Below are 20,058 nucleotides of genomic sequence, written 5' to 3'. Positions count from 1 at the left end.
CTTCAGAATAAAAAGCAAGAGCATGTGACTTAAAACAAAGATTACTCCTGTTCTGATCCTTATGTATTCCAGTCCCTTTCATTACACTTTGATTATGAAGATAAAGGCTGTCCTGGGTTGGGATTCCTTGGAATTAATATAGCCATATATTCAATGCCATACTGTATTGATAATCATTGCCAGCTCACATTTAAAAGTATCACTTAACATGGGAAGTGGACTTGGCCCAGTGGATAGCGTCCATCTACTACATGGGAGGTCCGCGGTTCAAACCCCGGGACTCCTTGACCCGTGTGCAGCTGGCCCATGCGCAGTGCTGATGCGTGCAAGGAGTGCCCTGCCACGCAGGGGTGTCCCCCACTTAGGGGAACCCCACGTGCAAGGAGTGCGCCCCCTAGGGAGAGCCGCCCAGCGCGAAAGAAAGTGCAGCCTGCCCAGGAATGGTGCTGCACACACAGAGAGCTGACAGAAGATGACTCAACAAAAAAAAAGAAACACAGATTCTCATGCCGCTGACAACAACAGAAGCGGACAAAGAAGAACACACAGCAAATAGACACAGAGAACAACTGGGGGTGGAGGGGAGAGAAATAAATAAATAAATCTTTTAAAAAATAAAAGTATCACTTAACACCCACAATGCCCTTACAGCCTACCTTTTACTTTTCAGTCTTGACTTCTTTACTTCCCCACTCCCTCTGTTCTCTAAAGAAGAGCAATCCTTCTGTAATTTGGGTCCCAAATCTACCTGCACGATTACTGGTTGAAACTGAATAGTTAGCAGCTAGTGCCACCTTTCCCTTCTCTGACTTGTGACATGGGGCCTGTTCTCTCCCTTCATGTGTCACCTTAGATATATTCTGCTCTACCTTCCTGTCATTAGGATGTATAACCAGCACTTTCCCTTGCTTCTGTTCTGCCGTGACATTTAGCCTTCACCCAGAGTGGCTCTCAGACCATACCGGTCCCCCGTTTTTTCATTCTACCCTGTCTTTACACTCTTCCTCATGTACTTCTTACTCCTGTTTACTTGATTAACTCTTAAATGGGAATGCTTTCTACTTCTCAGCCAAGCTAAGCACCTCTCCCCAGGACCTTGCATTTGAGCAGCTTGTTTCTTGCCACGTTTCCTTGTAGTATCAGTCCACATTTGTATTTTATGAACCTTGCTTCAAACAAATTATTAGAGTTCTGACCCTTTACACTATTATACAACTCCATAGTCTCCCCTACCTAGAGGAAGAAGAAGGTATCCTGTCATATCTTATTTAGTGAACTCTTTTATAATAATTTAACAATGGCATTAGTTTCCACATTGTTAATGAAAGATCTTGAGCACATCTTCAGTAAGGAAGTTTTTTCAATACTATCACACACAGTTATAGTCTGTGGACTGGGTCTCATTGTGCAATACATTAGAGACAGTTTTTAGGTTGCATGCTGTCCCTCCCCCAGTCCGTACAAACAATCAACCTTGTGGTATTTTCCTGTAATTCATTAAATTGCTGATAGTCCCATTTATCTGCCAGAACTCTCCCACTTCCAGGGTTGGCCTTTCCTTCCTATTCTTATGGGGATAAGGTCTGAGCCTTAAAAAGTTCTGATCAAATAAATTGTTCTTGGTGTTCCTCTAAACATTGATGATATTGTTTAGAAAACATTTAAACACATAGAGGCTGCTTCCTCATTGCTGCTGTTAGGCTTTAAACTTGTCTGGCAAGTTGTTTAATTAAATCTGTATTCCCACATCATCTCTCATGTCACCTAGCATATATAGTACCCAGAAAACATATGTGTTCCATAAAAACATGAAAAGCATGTACCTATAGAATCATTCATATGTCGGAAAAAATTTTCCCAAACTTTTCCAATGCTCTTTTGGTTGTCTAAGACTGATAACATAGAGATTTGTTTTGTTTTATTTCATTTTTGATTGAAACAAATATTTTATTCAATTACATTCACGATAAATGGTTACATATAGATGCTGTGGTGGAGCTATAGTTGATGAGCAAAAGACCTACTCTGCCCTCACAGAGCTTACATGTTTTGTTTTATTTTAATTTTGTATATTTGATGGTTAGGCCAAACCTCTCCTGGTTGATAGTCTTTTGTAATATTAGTTAGTTTAAAATAAAACAATAGTACTGATTAACTTATCATTTTTCTGCTAGAATTTACATATTTATTATAGCCAAAATTATTTAAAATCATAGATTCAGCTGTCATACTTCTTGGGTTCTTCACTATATTCTTGTGTTTTTCAGGTGACACATAGTTAAAAATAAATTTTGCACTGTGACCAGGGGACACAGCACCAACATACACACATGTGCACATATCTATATTCATTTGTCAAAAGAAGTTTCTCAATACTGTACCTTACAATGTTCAGTGCTCTGCAATATTTTTTATTCTATCTGTTTCGTTTTTAAGCTACTGATGGAGACCTACTAAATTCAAATCCATTCCTACCAGTGGGTTATTACCCAAAATTTACGGTTCTTCTCTACTATCTAACTAGCTTTGTTACCTTGGGAATAGTCACACATTAATGTTCATTTTCTTATGTCTACCTCAAGAGGGTTGTTGTGAGGGTTCAAAGTGTAAAGCCCTGAATATACTGCTTAGCAGGTAGTCAACACTCTGTTAGTTCCTCCTCTGTTGTTTTTATTACTTTCCATTTCTTTGATTTAAACTTCCCATCTGTTACTGAAACATCATATTTCAGGTAGATGTTATCACTTAATTTTCCCTTTAACTCTCATTACAGATATTTACATTTTTATATTTTTAACAAGCTGTAATTGAAATACACAGATCTTAAGTGTTCAGTTCAGTAAATCCTGACAAAAGCACATATCCATGTAATCTATCAAGACACAGAATATTCTCATAACACTAGAAAGTTTCCTGTGCTCCTTCCCTTTCATTTCTCCCTCTATCACCAGAGACAATTACTGCCCTGATTTTTTTCGCAATAGATTAATTTTGCCCTTTCCACAATTTTATCTAAACAGAATCCTACAGACTGTACTCTCTGTCTGGCTTTTTGTCATTATCATAAGGAATTAAGGTTCATAAGTATCATTGTATAAGTAGTTTGTTTCTTTTTATTGCTGAGTAGTATTCCATTGTATGAATGTACTATTCTATTTATCGTTTTTCCTGTTGATAGTTTATTGTTTCCAGTTTGGGACTATTATAAATAAAACTGCCATAGATTATACAGTCCCTAGATTATACTCTAGCTTTCTTTCCATTGAAATTATATCCTTAGACTACCCTTTTCAGCCACAATCCCATTTAAAGACCAGCTGTGTTCTGTGTTACCGTCAACTCTATCCATTTCCACACTTTATAGTAAAAATAATTAAAACTTATACGTACATTAAGCAGCCCTCCTCTTATCTTCTCATAACTTTTACTCTAGGTTTTAACTCCATGCATTTATTCTTTGTATTTAGTTCGTATTAATGAGACCAGGCAATACTTGTCCTTTTGTGTCTGGTTTATTTCACTTAACAGAATGTCTTCAAGGTTCATCCATGTTAATATATGTATCCCAATTTCATTTCTTCTTACAACATAGTATGCTGTCATACATATATACCACATTTTGTTTATCCATTCATTGGTTGATGGACATTTGGGTTGTTTCCATCTTTTGGCAGTTGTGAATAATGGTGCTATGAATATCAGCCTGTTTCTGTTTGCATCACACTTTTCAATTCTTCTGGACATATTCCTAGTAGAGGAATTGCCGTATCACATGGCCATTCTTTATTTAGATTCCTGAGGAACCACAAAACCATCTTATACAAAGGCTGCACCATTTTGTATTCCCACCAACAGTGGAAGAATGTTCCTGTTTCTCCACATCCTTTCCAGCACTTACTTCTTTCTGTTTTCTTAATAATGACCATTCTGTATGGTGTGAGATGATATCTCATTGTCATTTTTGTTTGTTTGGTTTTTGTTTTTGTTGTTTGTTTTTCTATGGTGTTTTGTTTTGTTTTGTTTTGTTTTGAGGTACCAGGGCTGGGGATTGAACCCATGTGTGGGAAGCCGGTACTCAACCACTGAGCCACATCAACTACCCTGAGTTTTTTTGTTTTTGTTTTTGTTTTTTTCATTTGTTTGCTTTTTGTTTGTTTTGTTTTTGTTTTTTTTAGGAGGTCCCAGGAAACAAACCCAGGACCTCCCATGTGGGAAACAAGCATTTAAGTGCTTGAGTCACATCTGTTCTCCTCTCGTTGTTTTGATTTGCATTTCCCTAATAGCTAGTGATATTGATATTTTTTCATGTGTTTTTTGGCCATTCGTATTTCTCCTTTGGAAAAATGTCTGTTTAAGTCTTTAATTGGATTGCTTGCTCTTTTATTGTCGAAATGTATGATCTCTTTATATAGAATGGAAATCAAACCCTTACCAGATATGCAGTTTCCAAATATTTTCTCCCATTGCCTGGGCTGCCTTTTCCCCTCCTTTGAATCAAAAAAGTGTTTTAAGTTTGAGGAGGTCCCATTTATCCATGTTTTCTTTCGTTGCTCGTGATTTCGGTGTACAGTTTAAGAATCCACCACCTACCACCAGGTCTTGAAGATACTTCCCTACATTTTCCTCTAGGACCTTTATGATGGTAGATTTTATATTTAGGTCTTTGATCCATTATGAGTTAATTATTGTATAATATGTGAGATAGAGGTCCTTTTTCTTTCTTCTGGATATGGATATCTAGTTATTCCAGCACCATTTGTTGAATAGACTGTTATGTCCCAGCTGTGTGGGCTTGACAGACATGTCAAAACCACTTGACCATAGATGTGAGGGTTTGTTTCTGAACCATCAGTTCTGTCCACTGATCTATATGTCTGTCTTTATGCCATTACCGTGCCATTTTTACCACTATAGCTAGGTAATAGGATTTAAAGTCTGGAAGTGAGTCCTCCAACATTACTCTTCCTTTTTAAAATGTTTCTAGCTTTTGGGGCCCTTACCCTTGCAAATAAATTTGATAATTGTATTTCCATTTCTTTCAGAAATGTTGGTAGAATTTTAATCAGGATTGCATTGAATCTATATCAGTTTAGGTAGAAGTAACATTTTAACAATATTTAGTATTCCAATCCACAAGTATGGAATATTCTTCTATTTATTTTTTAAATTTCTCTTAGCAATGCACAGCGATTTTCTGAATACTAGTGCTTTACGTCCTTGGTTAGGTTTATTCCTAAATTTTTATTCTTTTAATCACTATTGTAAATGAAATATTTTTCCTGATTTCCTCCTCAAATTGTGCGTTACTAGTGTATATAAACACTACTGGTTTTTGCATATCACTCTTGTATCCTGCCACTCTGCTGAAAACATTGATTAGCTCTAGCAGCTGTGCTGTAGATTTTTCAGGACTTTCTAAGTATAGGATCGTTTCATCTGAGAATAGCAAAAGTTTTACTTCTTCCTTTCTGATTTGGATGCCTTTTATTTCTTTTTCTTTTTTTTTTTTTTTTTTTGCCTCATTGCTCTAGCTAGCGCCTCTAGCACTATATTGAACAACAGTGGTAATAAAACAAAGAAAAGCACACACACACACACACAAATCAGTGGTGACAGCAGGAATCCTTCTCTTGTTAGCAGCCTCAAAGGAAAAGCTTTCAGTACACCATTGAGTACAGTGTTAGCTGTTGGTTTTCATATATGGCCTTTATCATGTTGAGACAAGTTTCCTTCAATTCCTACCTTTTATACTATTTTTTGTCAAGAAAGGATGCTGTATTTTGTCAGATGCCTTTTCAGCGTCAATCAATAGGATCATGTGATTTTTCTTCTTTGATTTATTAATGTGGTGTATTATGCTGATTGATTTTCTCGTGTTGAACCATCCTTGCATGCCTGGTATAAAACTCACTTAATCATGATGAATAATTCTTTTAGTGTGTTGATCAGCAAGTATTTTGTTGAGAATTTTTACATCTGTGTTCATTAGGGAAGTAGGTCTGTAACTTTCTTTTTTCATAATATCTTTATCTGGCTTTGGTATTAGGGTGAGATTGGCTTCATAGAATGTGTTTGGTAGTGTTCCTTCTTGTTCAGTTTTCTTGAAAGAATTGGAGTAAGACTAGTATTAAATAATCTTTGAATGCTTGGTAGAACTCACCTGTGAAACCATCTGGTCCTGGGATTTTCATTTTGGGAAGTTGTTTGATGACTTTCAATCTCTTGTCCTTGGTTTGTTGAGGTCTATTTTTTCAGGGTGAATTTCTAGTAATTTTTTCACATTGTCAAGTTTTCTCTACATATGTCTAGTTCTTTGGCATAAAGTTGTTCATAGTATTGTCCTATCTTTTTTATTTCTGTGGCATCGGTAATAATATCACCGTTTTCATTTCTTATTTTATTTATTTGCATCTTCTGTCTTTTTTTCTTTTTCAGTCTAGGTAAAGGTTTGTTGATCTTAATCTTCTCAAGGAACCAACTTTTGGTTTTGTTAATTCTATTTTCTTGTTCTCAATTTCATTTATTTCTGCTCTGATCTTTGTTATTTCATTCCTTCTGCTTATTTTCGGATTAGTTTGCTATTCTTGTTCCAGTTCCTCCAGCTGTGTAGTTAGTCATTGATTTTAGCTCTTTCTTTTTTTATAATGTAAACATTGAGGGCTATAAAATTCCCTCTCAGAACTGCCTTTGCTCCATCCCATAGGTTCTGATATGTTGTGTCCTCATTGTCATTCATCTCAAGATATTTATTGATTTCTCTCAAAATTTCTTTGACCCACTAATTATTTAAGAGCATGTTGTTTAATTTCCATAGATTTGTGAATTTTTCCTTTATCTGCCTGTTGTTGATATCCAGCTTTATTCTGTTGTGATACAAAGCACTTTGTATAATTTTGATCTTGTTCAATTTACTGAAATCATCTTTGTGACCCTAGAGAAAGATCCGTGAGCACTTGAGAAGAATGTATATCCTGCTGTTTTGGGATGCAGTATTCTGTATATGTCTGTTAAGTTTAGTCCATTTATCACATGATCAAACTCTATGTTTCTTTATTGATCCTCTGCCCACGTGTTCTATCCAGTGATGAGAGTGGTATATTGTAGTCTCCAACTATTATTGTAGAGACATCTATTTCTCTCTTCAGTTTTGCCAGTGCTTGCCTCATATAATTTGAGGTATCCTGGTTAGGTGCATATATATTTATGATTGTTATTTCTTTCTGGTGAATTGCCCATTTTATTAATATATTACATCCTTCCTTGTCTCTAATAACAGTTTTGCTTTTAAAGTCTATTTCATCTGATATCACTTCTCCAGTTTTGTTTGGTTTGGTTTTTGTTTGTTTTTTTGTGTTTTGTTTGTTTGTTTGTTTTTTGGTTACTGTATATATGTAATATCTTTTTCTAGCCTTTTATTTTCAGTTTATTTGTATCCTTGGGTCTAAGGTGAGTCTCTTGTAGACAGCATATAGATGATTAATATTTTCTTATCCATTCTGCAGAGTATATCTTTTGACTGGGGAGTTTAATCCACTAAACATTCAATGATATTACTGGAAAGGTAGTTCTTTCTTCACCCATTTTGACCTTTGGGTTTTATCTGCCATATTTTATTATCACCATTCTTCTTATACTTTTAGTTACTTTTACTGATACAATCTTCATTTCTAGACTTTCTTCCAAACCTCTCCTGTCTTTTCAGGCCGTAGCACTCCCTTTAGTATTTCCTGCAAAGCTGGTCTCTTGGTTACAAACTCTCTCAGTTTCTGTTTATCTGTGGGTATTCTGAACTCACTCTCATTTTTGAAAGACAATATTGCCAGATATAAAATTCTTGCTGGCAATTTTTCTCCTGTAGTATCTTAAATATATCATATCACTGCCTTCCTACCTCCATGGTTTCTGATGAGAAATTGGCACTTAATCTTAATTGAGTATCCCTTGTATGTAATGAATTGTTTTTCTCTTGCTGCTCTCAGAATTCTCTCTTTGTCTTTGGCATTTGCCATTCTGATTAGTAAGTATCTCAGAGTAGATCTATTAGGATTTATTCAAATGGGAGTACGTTGTGCTTCTTGGAAATGGATATCTATGTCCTTCAGTAAGTTTGGAACTTTTTCAGCCATTATTTCTTCATTATTTCTTCCTCTTCTCTTCTTCTGGGACACCCATGACACATGTGTTTATGCATCTCTTGCTGTCATTTAGTTCCCTGAGACCTTGTTCAATTTTTTCCATTCTTTATCTGGTCTTTCATATGTTTGCTTTTGGAGGCTATTTGTTCAAGCATGCTGATCCTTTTTCTGCCTCCTCGAATCTGCTATTATATGTTTCAGTGTATTTTTTACTTTTTTGAGGTACTAGGGTGGGGATTGAACCCGGCACCTCATGTGGGAAGCCGATACTCAACCACTGAGCTGCATCAGCTCCAGTGTATTTTAAATTTCATTTATCATGCCTTTCATTCCCATAAGATCTGCTATTTTTCTGTGTATGCTTTCAAATTCTTACTTATGTTCACCCAGTATCTTCTTTATACCTTTAATTTCTATAGCCATCTCATTGAATTTATCAGGATTTGTTTGAACATCCATGATTAGTTGTCTTAGCTCCTTTATGTCCTCTGGAGGCTTATCTTGTTCTTTTGACTGGGCCATATCTTCCTGTTTCTTAGTATGGATTGTAATTTTTTTTTAGTGTCTTGACATCTGGCTTACTAGATTATTTATTCTGGGCACAGTCTCTTTAAGTTTAGGGCTTTCTTGTCTTTTTTCCCTTACTGGTTGTATAGTAGGATGTATATCAATATTTTCTTTTCTGGTTAGTTCACTCTAGGTTCTATAGAGATATTTTATGCCATAAGAGATGGTTATATATTCTTTTAGAAGCTTTATAGATTTAGTTTTTATCTGTAGGTCTGTGATTCATCTCTATTTTTTGTGGATGGTGTGAGGTAGGCATTGACTTATTTTTTCCAATTTTAACCACTTTTTAATATTTCAATGGTATTAATTACATTCATAGTGTTGTGCTGCTATCACCACCATGCATTACCAAGGCTTTTTCATGACCCCAAACAGAGTCTCATTATCTATTAAGTAATAACTCCCCCAGCCCCTGGTATCCTCTAATCTACTTTTTGTCTCAGTGAATTTGTTAATGCTACATATTTCATGTATATGGAATCATACAGTATATGTCCTTTCGTGTCTGGGTTATTTCACTCAACAGAATGATTCTAAAATTCATCCATGTTGTAGCATGTATCAGAACATTCTTTTTTATGGCTGAATAATACTGTTTTGCGTATATATTCCACATTTTGTTTATCCATTCATCCGTTGATGGACACGGGTTATTTTCACCTTCTGGCTATTGTGAACTAGCACTGCTGTGAACACTAGTACATTTCAAGAGACATGTGTGCTGAAAAAAAAGTGATCAGAATTCACTGCATCATTTTAAATTATATTTTAAAATCTGTCATATTCGGAGCATTTTCCTTTATCAGATCATTAATTTGTTTGGTAGTTGCTGAGTTCCTATACACATTTTCTTTCCCACTGAAGAAAGAACTATTCTTATGGACACAGTGTAGAATATATAAGTACCTTGTTTCAATCTCATATATAGACTTAAAATGTAAAATAGAACAAGAGGACAAAAGAACTCAACACATTTTATTTCATTTTCATTTGGGGTGTTCACAGGACTTAAGTAAGCAGTTGTATTATGCTGTTTACCCATATTCTTGTTCTATCAACAAACAGCCTGTTAGCTAGAAGTACCACACTTGTGGCTATTTGTACTAAACTTACCATTTTTAGTCTTCATTTGAATTTAGTACACTTGAGTCAAATAATAATAAATTATTATCTGTCCTTATGTAAATAATAGCTATGATAAATATCTGTGGTTACAAAAAGGGAATCTTTGAAGATTATTCTCCTTCAAAGCTAGTTTGCTAAATGTATAAATTGACATTACCTTAAGTAATTATACTAAGTAAATGGGAATTTTTACTAACAACATAAAACGTTGACCTCATTTAACATGATGAGAATAAAGAACATTGAGAGATCAGGAAAGAGGCTGGAGAATAAACATCTGTTAAGAACTTGGGCTTAAGGCAAAATCTAGGATATAAGAAACATGTGTGAGGCATCTTCTTGCTGTTAGTCATTTAGAGTCTAGGTAGGAAGAAAAGTAGACAAAAAATGTGAAACATTTAATAATGCAAAGGACAACTATCAATTGACCACATTACACAAAATGTTACAAAGCTATTCAGGATTAGTTGCTTAATGAATGGTTTAAATAGTGTCATTGGTTACCCAGGTTCTCAGTACATTTTAATGACGTATTGTTTCACGTCATCTGGGGATCTGGGGATTTGTGAATTTTGTTTTGCTTTTAAATGCATATTTCCTGGCTCAGTCTGGTTTTACAGACTCTTAAATCTGTAGAGATAGGGTCCTAAAAATCATTGGGTCTAAAATAAAGGCAAATCTATATTCAAAACTTGGTCATTGACAAATGAATTCATATTTATAATATTGACTATGTGCCAAGTACTGTAGGAATCCTCCTACATTATTTATTTAATGTTTATAACAAACCTATAGGAGAGAGAATATTATTACCCTCATTTTACAGTTGAGACGTTTGCGGCACAGAGAAGTTAAGGGAGTTGCTGAATATAATTAAAATTGAAAGTAGTAGAGCCAACATACAATTTCAGTTCTGTTAGACGCTAGAGCCAAAAAAATATTAAAGAAAATAAAAGTACAAAAAAGGGCTATATTTGAGAATATAGCATATGTGCTTGTGATTAAGGATAGGGAGCACTGGGTTTTCAATAATACACTAGAAATTTTTTTTTAATCATGAAGATTTTCTTTCTTTACTCCTGTATTAAATTTTTTACCATTTTCCAAAAAGTAAAGTTTAAAAGAAGTTCAAATGGGGCTAAATCCTCTTTTATCAATATTGTCAAACATTAAAATCTAGTTCTTTTTCAGCAAGAGAAAAGGAACTTCTAAAACAAAGGGCATTCTTGTAATATTTTATCAGCTTTATACAGAATGATTGCTTTATTTCCAGTTGCTCAGGCAGCTATTTATAGTTTATCTGAGACTCCAGAGTGTGAATTATTTGAAGATTAAGAGATTCAACTTGTATGTAAAAAATTCCTTTTAACATGCTATGGTAGCATTAATAAAAAAAACCATCTTGGAATCATATTCTTTTGTCTTTCTGGTTCCCTGGCATAGAGGTATTCAGATTTTTTTAAAAGCCCACATTTTTGTATTGCTAGTACTTTTAATGATATCATCATTTCAGAATTGTCTCAAATGGCAAAGTTGCATTCTAATCCAGTTACAATACCAGCCCAAGTCTTCAAAATAAAGCCTTATACTTGAACATAAACCCCAATTAAATCAGCCTTAATTCTTCATCTTTAAATTTAGAACCAGTTTCATGTTGGTGATGGTCACCCAAAGAATAAAGAGATTGATTTCCTACTTCAAGATTGGAATAGATATTATATGGCTCAGTAGGAGGGGGAGGTGACGCTGCTTCATATTTCTTTTTGAAGTTAATAATGCAAATCTGAAACTTTTGGAGAGCAAGCATCGAAGACTTCTAGGATATTACATGATTTTATTTTAAGCTTTCAGTAGTAGCATGTTTCATTCAGTCTGTGACAGTCAAAATAAATGAGTAACAGATGACTAGTGTGTTTTGTCTGCCTTGGTAGTACCCTCTATCATTGAATCTGTCTAATTGTTTTCCTGATGTCTAAAATTAAAAGCCATCATGCTTTCTACAATGTAGAAATTTCTGTTCCGTTAAAATGTACATTTTCATTGAAGTGAAAAGAATAAAACTGCAAAAAATTGATTGATTTTTAGCTTTATTACTACGCTCCCCCCCCAAAAAAGTCAAATCCAAAATCATTTAAAATTTCTTATAAAATAGCTGAAATACCTTTAAGTATTAAAACTCAGCTTTGACAGTTTTGAGTATGAATAGTGGGTCTTTAAGTTTTGGCCTGAGATGTAAATGATAGTAGTAGCATATCTAGTCATTCACTTTGTAATGGCCAGTCTCAAACGTGGCTCCCAAGGATTCCTACCTCCTGATAGTCACACCCTGTGTAGTCCCCCACATTTCCTGGTTTTGGTCTGTGTGACCAACAGAACACGGCAGAAGGCTTGGGATGATGGGATGTCACTTCCAAGCCTAGATTATAAAGACACTGCAGCATCCATCTCAGTCACGCTCTCTCTCGGGTTGCTTGCTCTGTGGGAAGCCAGCACATGCAAGGAACCAGGGCCTGTGTCAACAGCCATGTAAGTAAGCTTGGAAATGGGCCCACCGGCCCCAGTCATGCCTTCAGGTGACCACAGCTCCCACCAGCAGCTTGACTGCAACCTCATGAGACCCTGAGCCAAACTACCTACTAAGCCATCAGATTCCCAACCCTCAGAAACTACATGAGATAGTAAATGTTGTTTCAAGCTTCTAAGTTTTGGATAATTTGGTATGCATGAATAGATAACCAGTACACACCTCTATTAAATGTATTCTTTCATTCTTCACATCTATTTTTGTTTATCATGGTTATTGTTTGTGCTGGTAAACCTGTTATCCATACAGTTCACCCAACTGAGTCATTAAGTTAGTTGAAAAATACCATATACTGTCTCCCTTTTTCCATTCTAGTATTTGGTATAATAAATACAGGCTTTGAATTCACCTTCCCCACATTTGATCCTATATTAGAATGTCCTTGAAAGAATTATTGCATGATAAAGAGCCTTTTTTAGATTTGCCACAGATCCTTTCGTTTATATGCAAAGCCACCAATTTGGTATAACTTGTAATTACTATGCAAGTGATTGTGGAATTTTTATGAAGTAGTTTAAGAGAAAACAAACAACAAGACCTCACCAAGGAAGCTCCTCATCCATTACCCTTAACTCCTTGATGCTTATTAATTATACAGAATAATTACAGTGTGGGTTTAGAAAGTCATATTTTTGAGGATTAGTAACTATATACTTAAACCTGAGAGACAACTTCTCAGCAGATCTGATGTCAAGAGGGTTATGAATTGTACTCTCAGCTCCTACTCTCCCATCCCACTTTCTCCATGGTGTTCTGAAAAGGAAAATGTCATAAAAATATTCTGGCTTCCTTTTTCTATTTCCTTTTTACCCTACTAAGCCAATGTTAGTACCATTAATCATTCTTTGACCACGAACAACCATATAGAAATGGTGATCATGGATAAGAAATGTGACAGTTGGAAAAGTAAAATTTCAATTGCTTAAAGAGATATTTTTCTCTTCCTTTCTGTGCCTAAGCATTTTTCTAAACATGATTTGCCTTAGAAAGTTAATAGCTACAAATAGATACTCTCATTGAATCCTAGATTATCAATCTCATGTTTTTATTCCTGTATTTAAAGAAGCAAGTGTTGGTGAAAGGAAAACATTGATGTCCCTTGTCATTTCCAACCATTGCCCTTTTTTAAAAACTCTTTATTTTGCAATATGTTTAGACTTACAGGACAGTTAAAAAATAAAGCTGTTCCCCTCCAGATACCCAGATCCACCAGTTTTAACTTTTTGCCACATTTGCTGTATCGTTCTATCTATCCACATCTATTTATCAGTCCGTTTTCAGAATACCTGAGTGTAAGTTATATACATAATGTTCCTTGAACACTTAATACTGCAATGTTCATTTTTTAAAGAACAAGGATATTCACATATGTAACCACCTTAAGTGCAGTTATCAAGTTCTAGCAATATAACATTAATGTAAAATTTACCATCTATATTCCAGTTTTCTCATGTGTCCCAATAATGCTTCATTGGGCCTTTTCTCTTCCCTTGCTAGATCCCATCCAGGATTGTGTGTGGCATTTAATTGCCATTGTCTCTTTAATTGCTCTTTTTTTAATAATTATGGAAATATATATACAATATAAACTTTAATATCTCAGCCACTCTCAAGTAAACCATTTAGTGGTATTAATCATAATACTACATAATCATTTAGTGGTATTAATCATAATACTACAATAATGCAGTATTCTCACCATCTTCCATTCACTAACCTTCCCATCTCCCCAAACAGATACCCTACAATCATTATGCATTAATTCCCTATTATCTCTGACCTCTGTCCCTGGAATCCTGTACTCTAATTTCTGTCTCTGTGAGCTTGCATTTTTCTCCAGTATTTTCTTTGTAGTTACCATGGGCTTATATTTAACATCCTAAATTTTTAACAGTCTCATTTGCTTTGATATATTTAAACTCAATAGTATACACACACTGTTCCTATTCACCTCCATCTCCCCACCTTTACGTAGTTCTTGACACAGATTCATGTTTATACATTATGAGACCCAAACTACTGATGTATTAATACATTTTATGCATTTGCCATTTAGAGCCTATGGGAAGTAAAAAGTGGGGTTACAAACCAAAAATACAGTTGTACTGGCATTTATATTTACCCATGTCATTGTCTTTATTTCTTCATGCAGTTTCTGTCTTTTGTCTCTTGTCCTTTCCTTTCAACCTGCAGAACTCTCTTTAGCATCTTGTAGAGCCAGTCTAGTGAGGAGCATTTGTTTACTTAGGAATGTCTTAACCTCTCCCTCATTTTTGAAAGATAGTTTTATCACATATGGAGTTCTTGGGTGGCAGTTTTTTTGCTTTCAGCACTTTAAACATGTCATGCCACTGCCTTCTTGACTCCATGGTTTCCAGTGAGAAATTGGCCCATAATGTTTATGGTGGCTCCTTGTATGTGATGCATTGCTTCTCTTGCAGCTTTCAGAATTCTCTCTTTATCTTTGGCAGTCTGGTTTTAATGTGCTGTGGTATGGGCCTGTTTGGATTTGTCGTGTTTGGTGTTCATTGAACATCTTAGGTGTGTGTATTCATGTCTTTTGTTTCATTTGAAGAGTTTTCAGCCATTATTTCCTTGAATGCCCTCTCTGCCCCTTTCTTTCTTCTTCTTCTGAGTCTCCCACAATATGTATATTAGTATACTTGATATTTTCCCACATGTTTCTCAGGCTCTGTTTACTTTTCTTCATCCTTTGTTCTGTCTGTTGCCCAAATTGAATGATTGCAGTAGTCTTGTTTTCAAGTTCACTGATTCTTTCTTTGCCAGCTCCAATCTACTGTTGAATCTTTCAAGGGAATTTTAAATTTCCATTACTGTAGTCTTCAGCTCTATATGGTTCCTTTTCATAATTTCCATCTCTCTTTTGATACTTTGTGTTTATCCCTTGTTTTCCTGATTTCCTTTAGTTCTTTGTCCATGTTTTCCTTTAGCTCTTTGAGCATGTAGGACCGTTTTTTTTTTAAGTCTTCGTCTTGTATGTCCCAGGTGTGGTCTTCCTCATTAATGGTTTCTAATGCTTTCATCTTTTTTGCCTAGGCCATCACTTCCTGTTTCTTTGTATGTTTTTAATCTTTTGTTGAAACCTGGGCATTTTGATATTTTAATTTGCTATCACTGAAATTTAGGCTCTGCGCATCATCTGTTCCTTACTCTTGTATCCAGCTAATGTTTTCCTTGAATGCCAGGTGTTAACAAAAAGAGAAAAAAAAGAAGAGGAGAAGTAAAAAAGGAAAACCTTTCCCAGTCTTTGCAGATTACAAATGCTCTCTTTCAGGGCTTATCCATACAATGGGTTGTATTGGTAGCTCCAGGACAAAGCATAGGGGCCACCTTGATCCTTTCTGCAGGGGTTTGTCTTAGGTAAGCCCTGGGAATTCCTCTCTGCCCAAGAATACAGTTTCCTTAAGATCCTGGGCACTACACTATGTTCGACAACCAGCAATCCCTTGCCCCAGGCAGCGCGGCTTGACTGCTCTGCTAGAGCATTCTGCGGGGAAGCTTTCTGAGCTGGCATCTACATGCAGGGTGAGTTCTGGGACAGCAAGTCCCTCCGGCCACCACCCAGGCAGAATGCGCCAGGCATACATGCTTCCAGCATGTGCACAAGGGCCGCTCTGCTGCTCCGGAACCAGGATTCCCCTGGGACTCTGCCGACTCCTCCCCAGTGAGGGGTGGGGGGAGAGCCAGCCGGGTGCCAGGAGAACTCTTGCTTTTAAGAAGCCTTTTTCTTGATTGGATCTCACCCTATTGCTACAGTTTTTTAAGTTTTCTGGAGTCCTGAGAAAGATGTTTCTGCCAGTTCTTGCTGGCTGTTTAAAGATCCTGTGGGGGAGAGAGCCCTGAAGTGTCTGAACCCCCGTCTTGACGAGCTAGGGCAGGGCCTCAAGACCATGCTTTTAAACATGTAGCTAAAAATTTGGGTTTTTGTTTTAATGTCACTATGATTTAAAAACACACACCCACACACATGAAACTAAACAAGTAGCTGATTCAGATATTGTTCTTTTATTTTTCTACCTTTAAATGGACTAGAAGTTATTTTGAAATTTCACTCGGTATTTAATTTTTAATTTGGAGGTAAAAAAAATATGATTCTGTTTTGAACTCTGTAGTTTAAAACTCCCTGATATCACACAGGCACACATACAACTTGTAACTTGATGAGAATGATGGTTATCAGTAAAGGAACAAACATATTTTACTCTCCATATATGTAGTATACAAATAGTATCCAATACTGAGTGATGCTCCGTATGTACAAATCACAAATAGTTCTAAGTTATAATGTGATTGTATCTTCTGTTAACATCCTTTACTTACCTAATGCCACTTTGTTAGGTCTCCCATTATGTAAATTCATAAAATTACCATGTTTAACATATTTTAGAATTGTGAATGCCATAACACAGAAAGAAAAGATAAAAGATAATACCTGTTGATAATATAAACAGTCATACACCAAAGCAGTAAGCATGATGGTTAAAGACACACACTTTGGAGCCAGGCTGCCTGGGTTTAAATCCCAGTCTGACAACTTGCTAAATAAGTAGTCTGGAACAAGTTACTTAACCTCTCTAATAGTTTTCTCATCTGCAAAATGGAGGTGATGGCATTATAGTATAGGTTGTAAAATTTAAATAAGTTAATATGACTACAAATGCTTAGAACAATGTCTAATATGTAGTAAGCTCTATGTAAGTATTCGTCCCTGTTAACATTATTATTATACAAGGCCACTTCCCTCTTTTTTCTGTATTTAGCTGGCCCAATCTGATTTGTAGTCAGAAGATTACAACAACAAAACCTTTATTGTAGAACTTCTATATAGTAAATCCCAGGCCTCAGTGTTTTAAAAAAGCAAAAATGTTTTGTTTTGTTTTCCTCTTTCCCAGGCCCAACACAGAGATACTTTCATTGAAGAACGCTATGGAAAATATAACATCAGTGATCCTTTAATGGCTCTCCAGAGAGACTTTGAAACACTCAAGGAGAAAAATGAAGGTGAAAAGCAGCCCGTCTGCACAAACCCACTCTCTATTCTGAAGGTGGTGATGAAGCAGTGCAAGAACATGCAGGAGCGCATGTTATCCCAGCTGGCTGCTGCTGAGAGCAGGCACCGGAAGGTAGGTTTACCCTAGTTGACCTGAACGGTAGAAACCCATGTAAGTACTATATATGTGTGTGTGTGTGTATATATATATATATACACACACATAAAATGACGGATACTTTGTCAACCACCAGTTTTCACAGTAACTTAGTTAGAGGAAGAGATGTCTTATAGGCACCAAAAAGCCCTTTATCTTACCCAAGAGCTAGGAGATAGAAAAGAAAACAGGTTATTCATAATGTTATTAGGGCGAGTGCCAGACACATTATTTAAGATGGCACTCCAAAACACTTGGTATGCTTTTCCAGCTCTTGATCATCCAAATTTGGCAACAGACTGGGATTTGACCAAGCCTGAAGTGTTTTCTATTTGCTTACTCAAGTGATAAATAGATTAACAGGTATTTGGGGAATGCTGTATCAGAGAGAGAATTTACCTGACTATAAATTTACAAGCCAATAGATTATTTTCATTTACTCCTAATTTCGAGTTAATTGCCTTTTCCTGCTTATAGAACCGTGAACAGTCCCAAGAGTTGTTTACCTTAAGCCTCTTCTACCCTATTAGAAAGTGTGTGTGTGTGTGTGTGTGTGTGTATTTGGTTCCATGTCTTATAGCCCCCACGTTAGGAAGGCAAACTTATGCTTTCCTCTACCTCACCTCGTTGGAATTCTAGTGAAGATATTCCCCGACTTAGCCTCTACTGCTCAAATATGGCCTGTAAAAGATACTTGACTAGAATCTGTATTTTTTTAAAATGCTCTGTTTAGATTTATACCAACAAGAGGGGCATCAGTGCATTTATTAATAGTAGGAAACGTTTTGATCAGAAGAATGAAGGGTTGGTGAGCCTTCACTTACTTTTATGGTTACTTGCATTACAGACATCTGCCTCAAATGCATCTCATAAATTGTCTAGGCTCTGGGTCTTGCCGTGATCTTTTCTTTTCCTCCACAGAGTCTAAATGAAGGGCTAGAATAGAGGTTCTCAACTATGAAGGAGCTTCAAATATTCCAAAAGTGCCTCACCTCCCCACAAGTGAACAGAATGTCAAAAGTTCTTGCATTTTGGGAAATGCATTTTTTCCACATAACTTTAATTGAAGTTTCAAAGTTGTCTAAGACTCAGAAAAGTTTAACCACTGGTCTAGAATGAAGTAATCTGAAGACCTTTATGCTCCAATTTAAAAAATGTCAGTGGGTTTGAGTTAGTTGCCTAAATTTGAGAGGTTTTTACAATAATTCTCTCAGAAGATCTTTACAACATCATTGTTTGATAGGAAGGCTTTATTTCCATATCATACATGAGGTAACTGAGCAGTGTTGATGGGGTGCCTGGCCATCATGCCCATGGATGGTATAATACTGGGACAGTTTGTTGTTCTAGGTGATTGGGGAGAGAAAGAAGTTAAAAATAATGCAAAATTCCTTAATATATATGTAGCAGTTTAATATTATTGATGAATTCCAAAAATAAACATTGGATCATGCTTGTAATCTGATTTGTACCTGGGCATGACTGAGTTATGGTTAGTTATGATTGGTGGGTGGGGACTCACAGATAAAAGGCATGGCAAAGGACAGAGGTGAGGGTTTCTGATGTTGGAGTTTGATGCTGAAGACTTACGCTAGAGCCCAGGAATTCAGCACACAGAGGAAAGAGAAGCCAGCCTCAGGAAGAAAGGAACCTTGAACCCAGTAAAAAGCAAGCCCCAGGAACGTAGGAACCCAGGAAGCCTGAATGCTCTCAGATGTCAGCAGCCATCTTGCTCCAAATAGACTTTGGTGAGGGAAGTAACTTATGCTTTATGGTCTGGTATTTGTAAGCTCCTACCCCAAATAAATACCCTTTATAAAAACCAACCAATTTCTGGTATTTTGCATCAGCACCCCTTTGGCTAACTAATACAACATATTTCAGTTTAAGATGCCTTCAATGTTTGAAAGTACCTATTTATTTTGTTCTAGTGTTCTGAAACATTCACTTTGTTACAAATCAGATGAAAACCTAGAGGCTTATGATTAGGGTACCCATGGTCCCATTTTGCCTGAGAGAGTCCCAGTTTATGCCTATTGCCTTGGCCTAATTATTAACAGTGTCCCCTTTCTCTGTAAAAGGTGTTCCAGTTTGAACAGTAAATTACATGGTTACTTTGTCTATAATGAGAAATAGTGTTCCCTTGTCCATTTCTTCCCATTCTCCTCCTCTCCAATATTCAGAAGCAACCACTTTGATCTTTCAGCTATTTATTCTGACAGCTAACCTCCATATTTCTAAATAATATACTGTACTCTCTTGCTTTATCAATTTTAGATGTTTATATTACTTCCTTTTATGATACATGAGGATTTAGTTACCTTACCCCCTGGATTAGTCAAAGAGGTGCTGATGCAAAATACCAGAAATTGGTTTTTATTAAAGGGTATGTATTTGGGGTAGGAGCTTACAGATACCAGGGCAGAAAGCATAAGTTACTTCCCTCACCAAAGTCTACTTTTCACTTGTTGGAGCA

The 20,058-nt window shown here is 36.1% G+C and overlaps 1 protein-coding gene across 2 annotated transcripts in view; it reads left to right on the top strand.

Moving 5' to 3' along the window:
• CTTNBP2NL (CTTNBP2 N-terminal like) overlaps positions 1-20,058 on the top strand; it is a 65,919-nt gene that overhangs the window by 38,452 nt on the left and 7,409 nt on the right. For both annotated transcript variants that reach the window (XM_004473608.4, XM_058303032.1), the window contains one exon: positions 17,328-17,558. In XM_004473608.4, coding sequence (XP_004473665.1) covers positions 17,328-17,558 — 231 coding nt within the window. The remainder of the gene's footprint in view (positions 1-17,327; positions 17,559-20,058) is intronic.

This window comes from Dasypus novemcinctus, chromosome 9, assembly GCF_030445035.2.
Source record: "Dasypus novemcinctus isolate mDasNov1 chromosome 9, mDasNov1.1.hap2, whole genome shotgun sequence".
Classification (NCBI taxonomy): Eukaryota; Metazoa; Chordata; class Mammalia; order Cingulata; family Dasypodidae; genus Dasypus; species Dasypus novemcinctus.
Note: the sequence above shows the minus strand (reverse complement) of the source record. Positions and strands in the feature narration are given on the sequence as shown.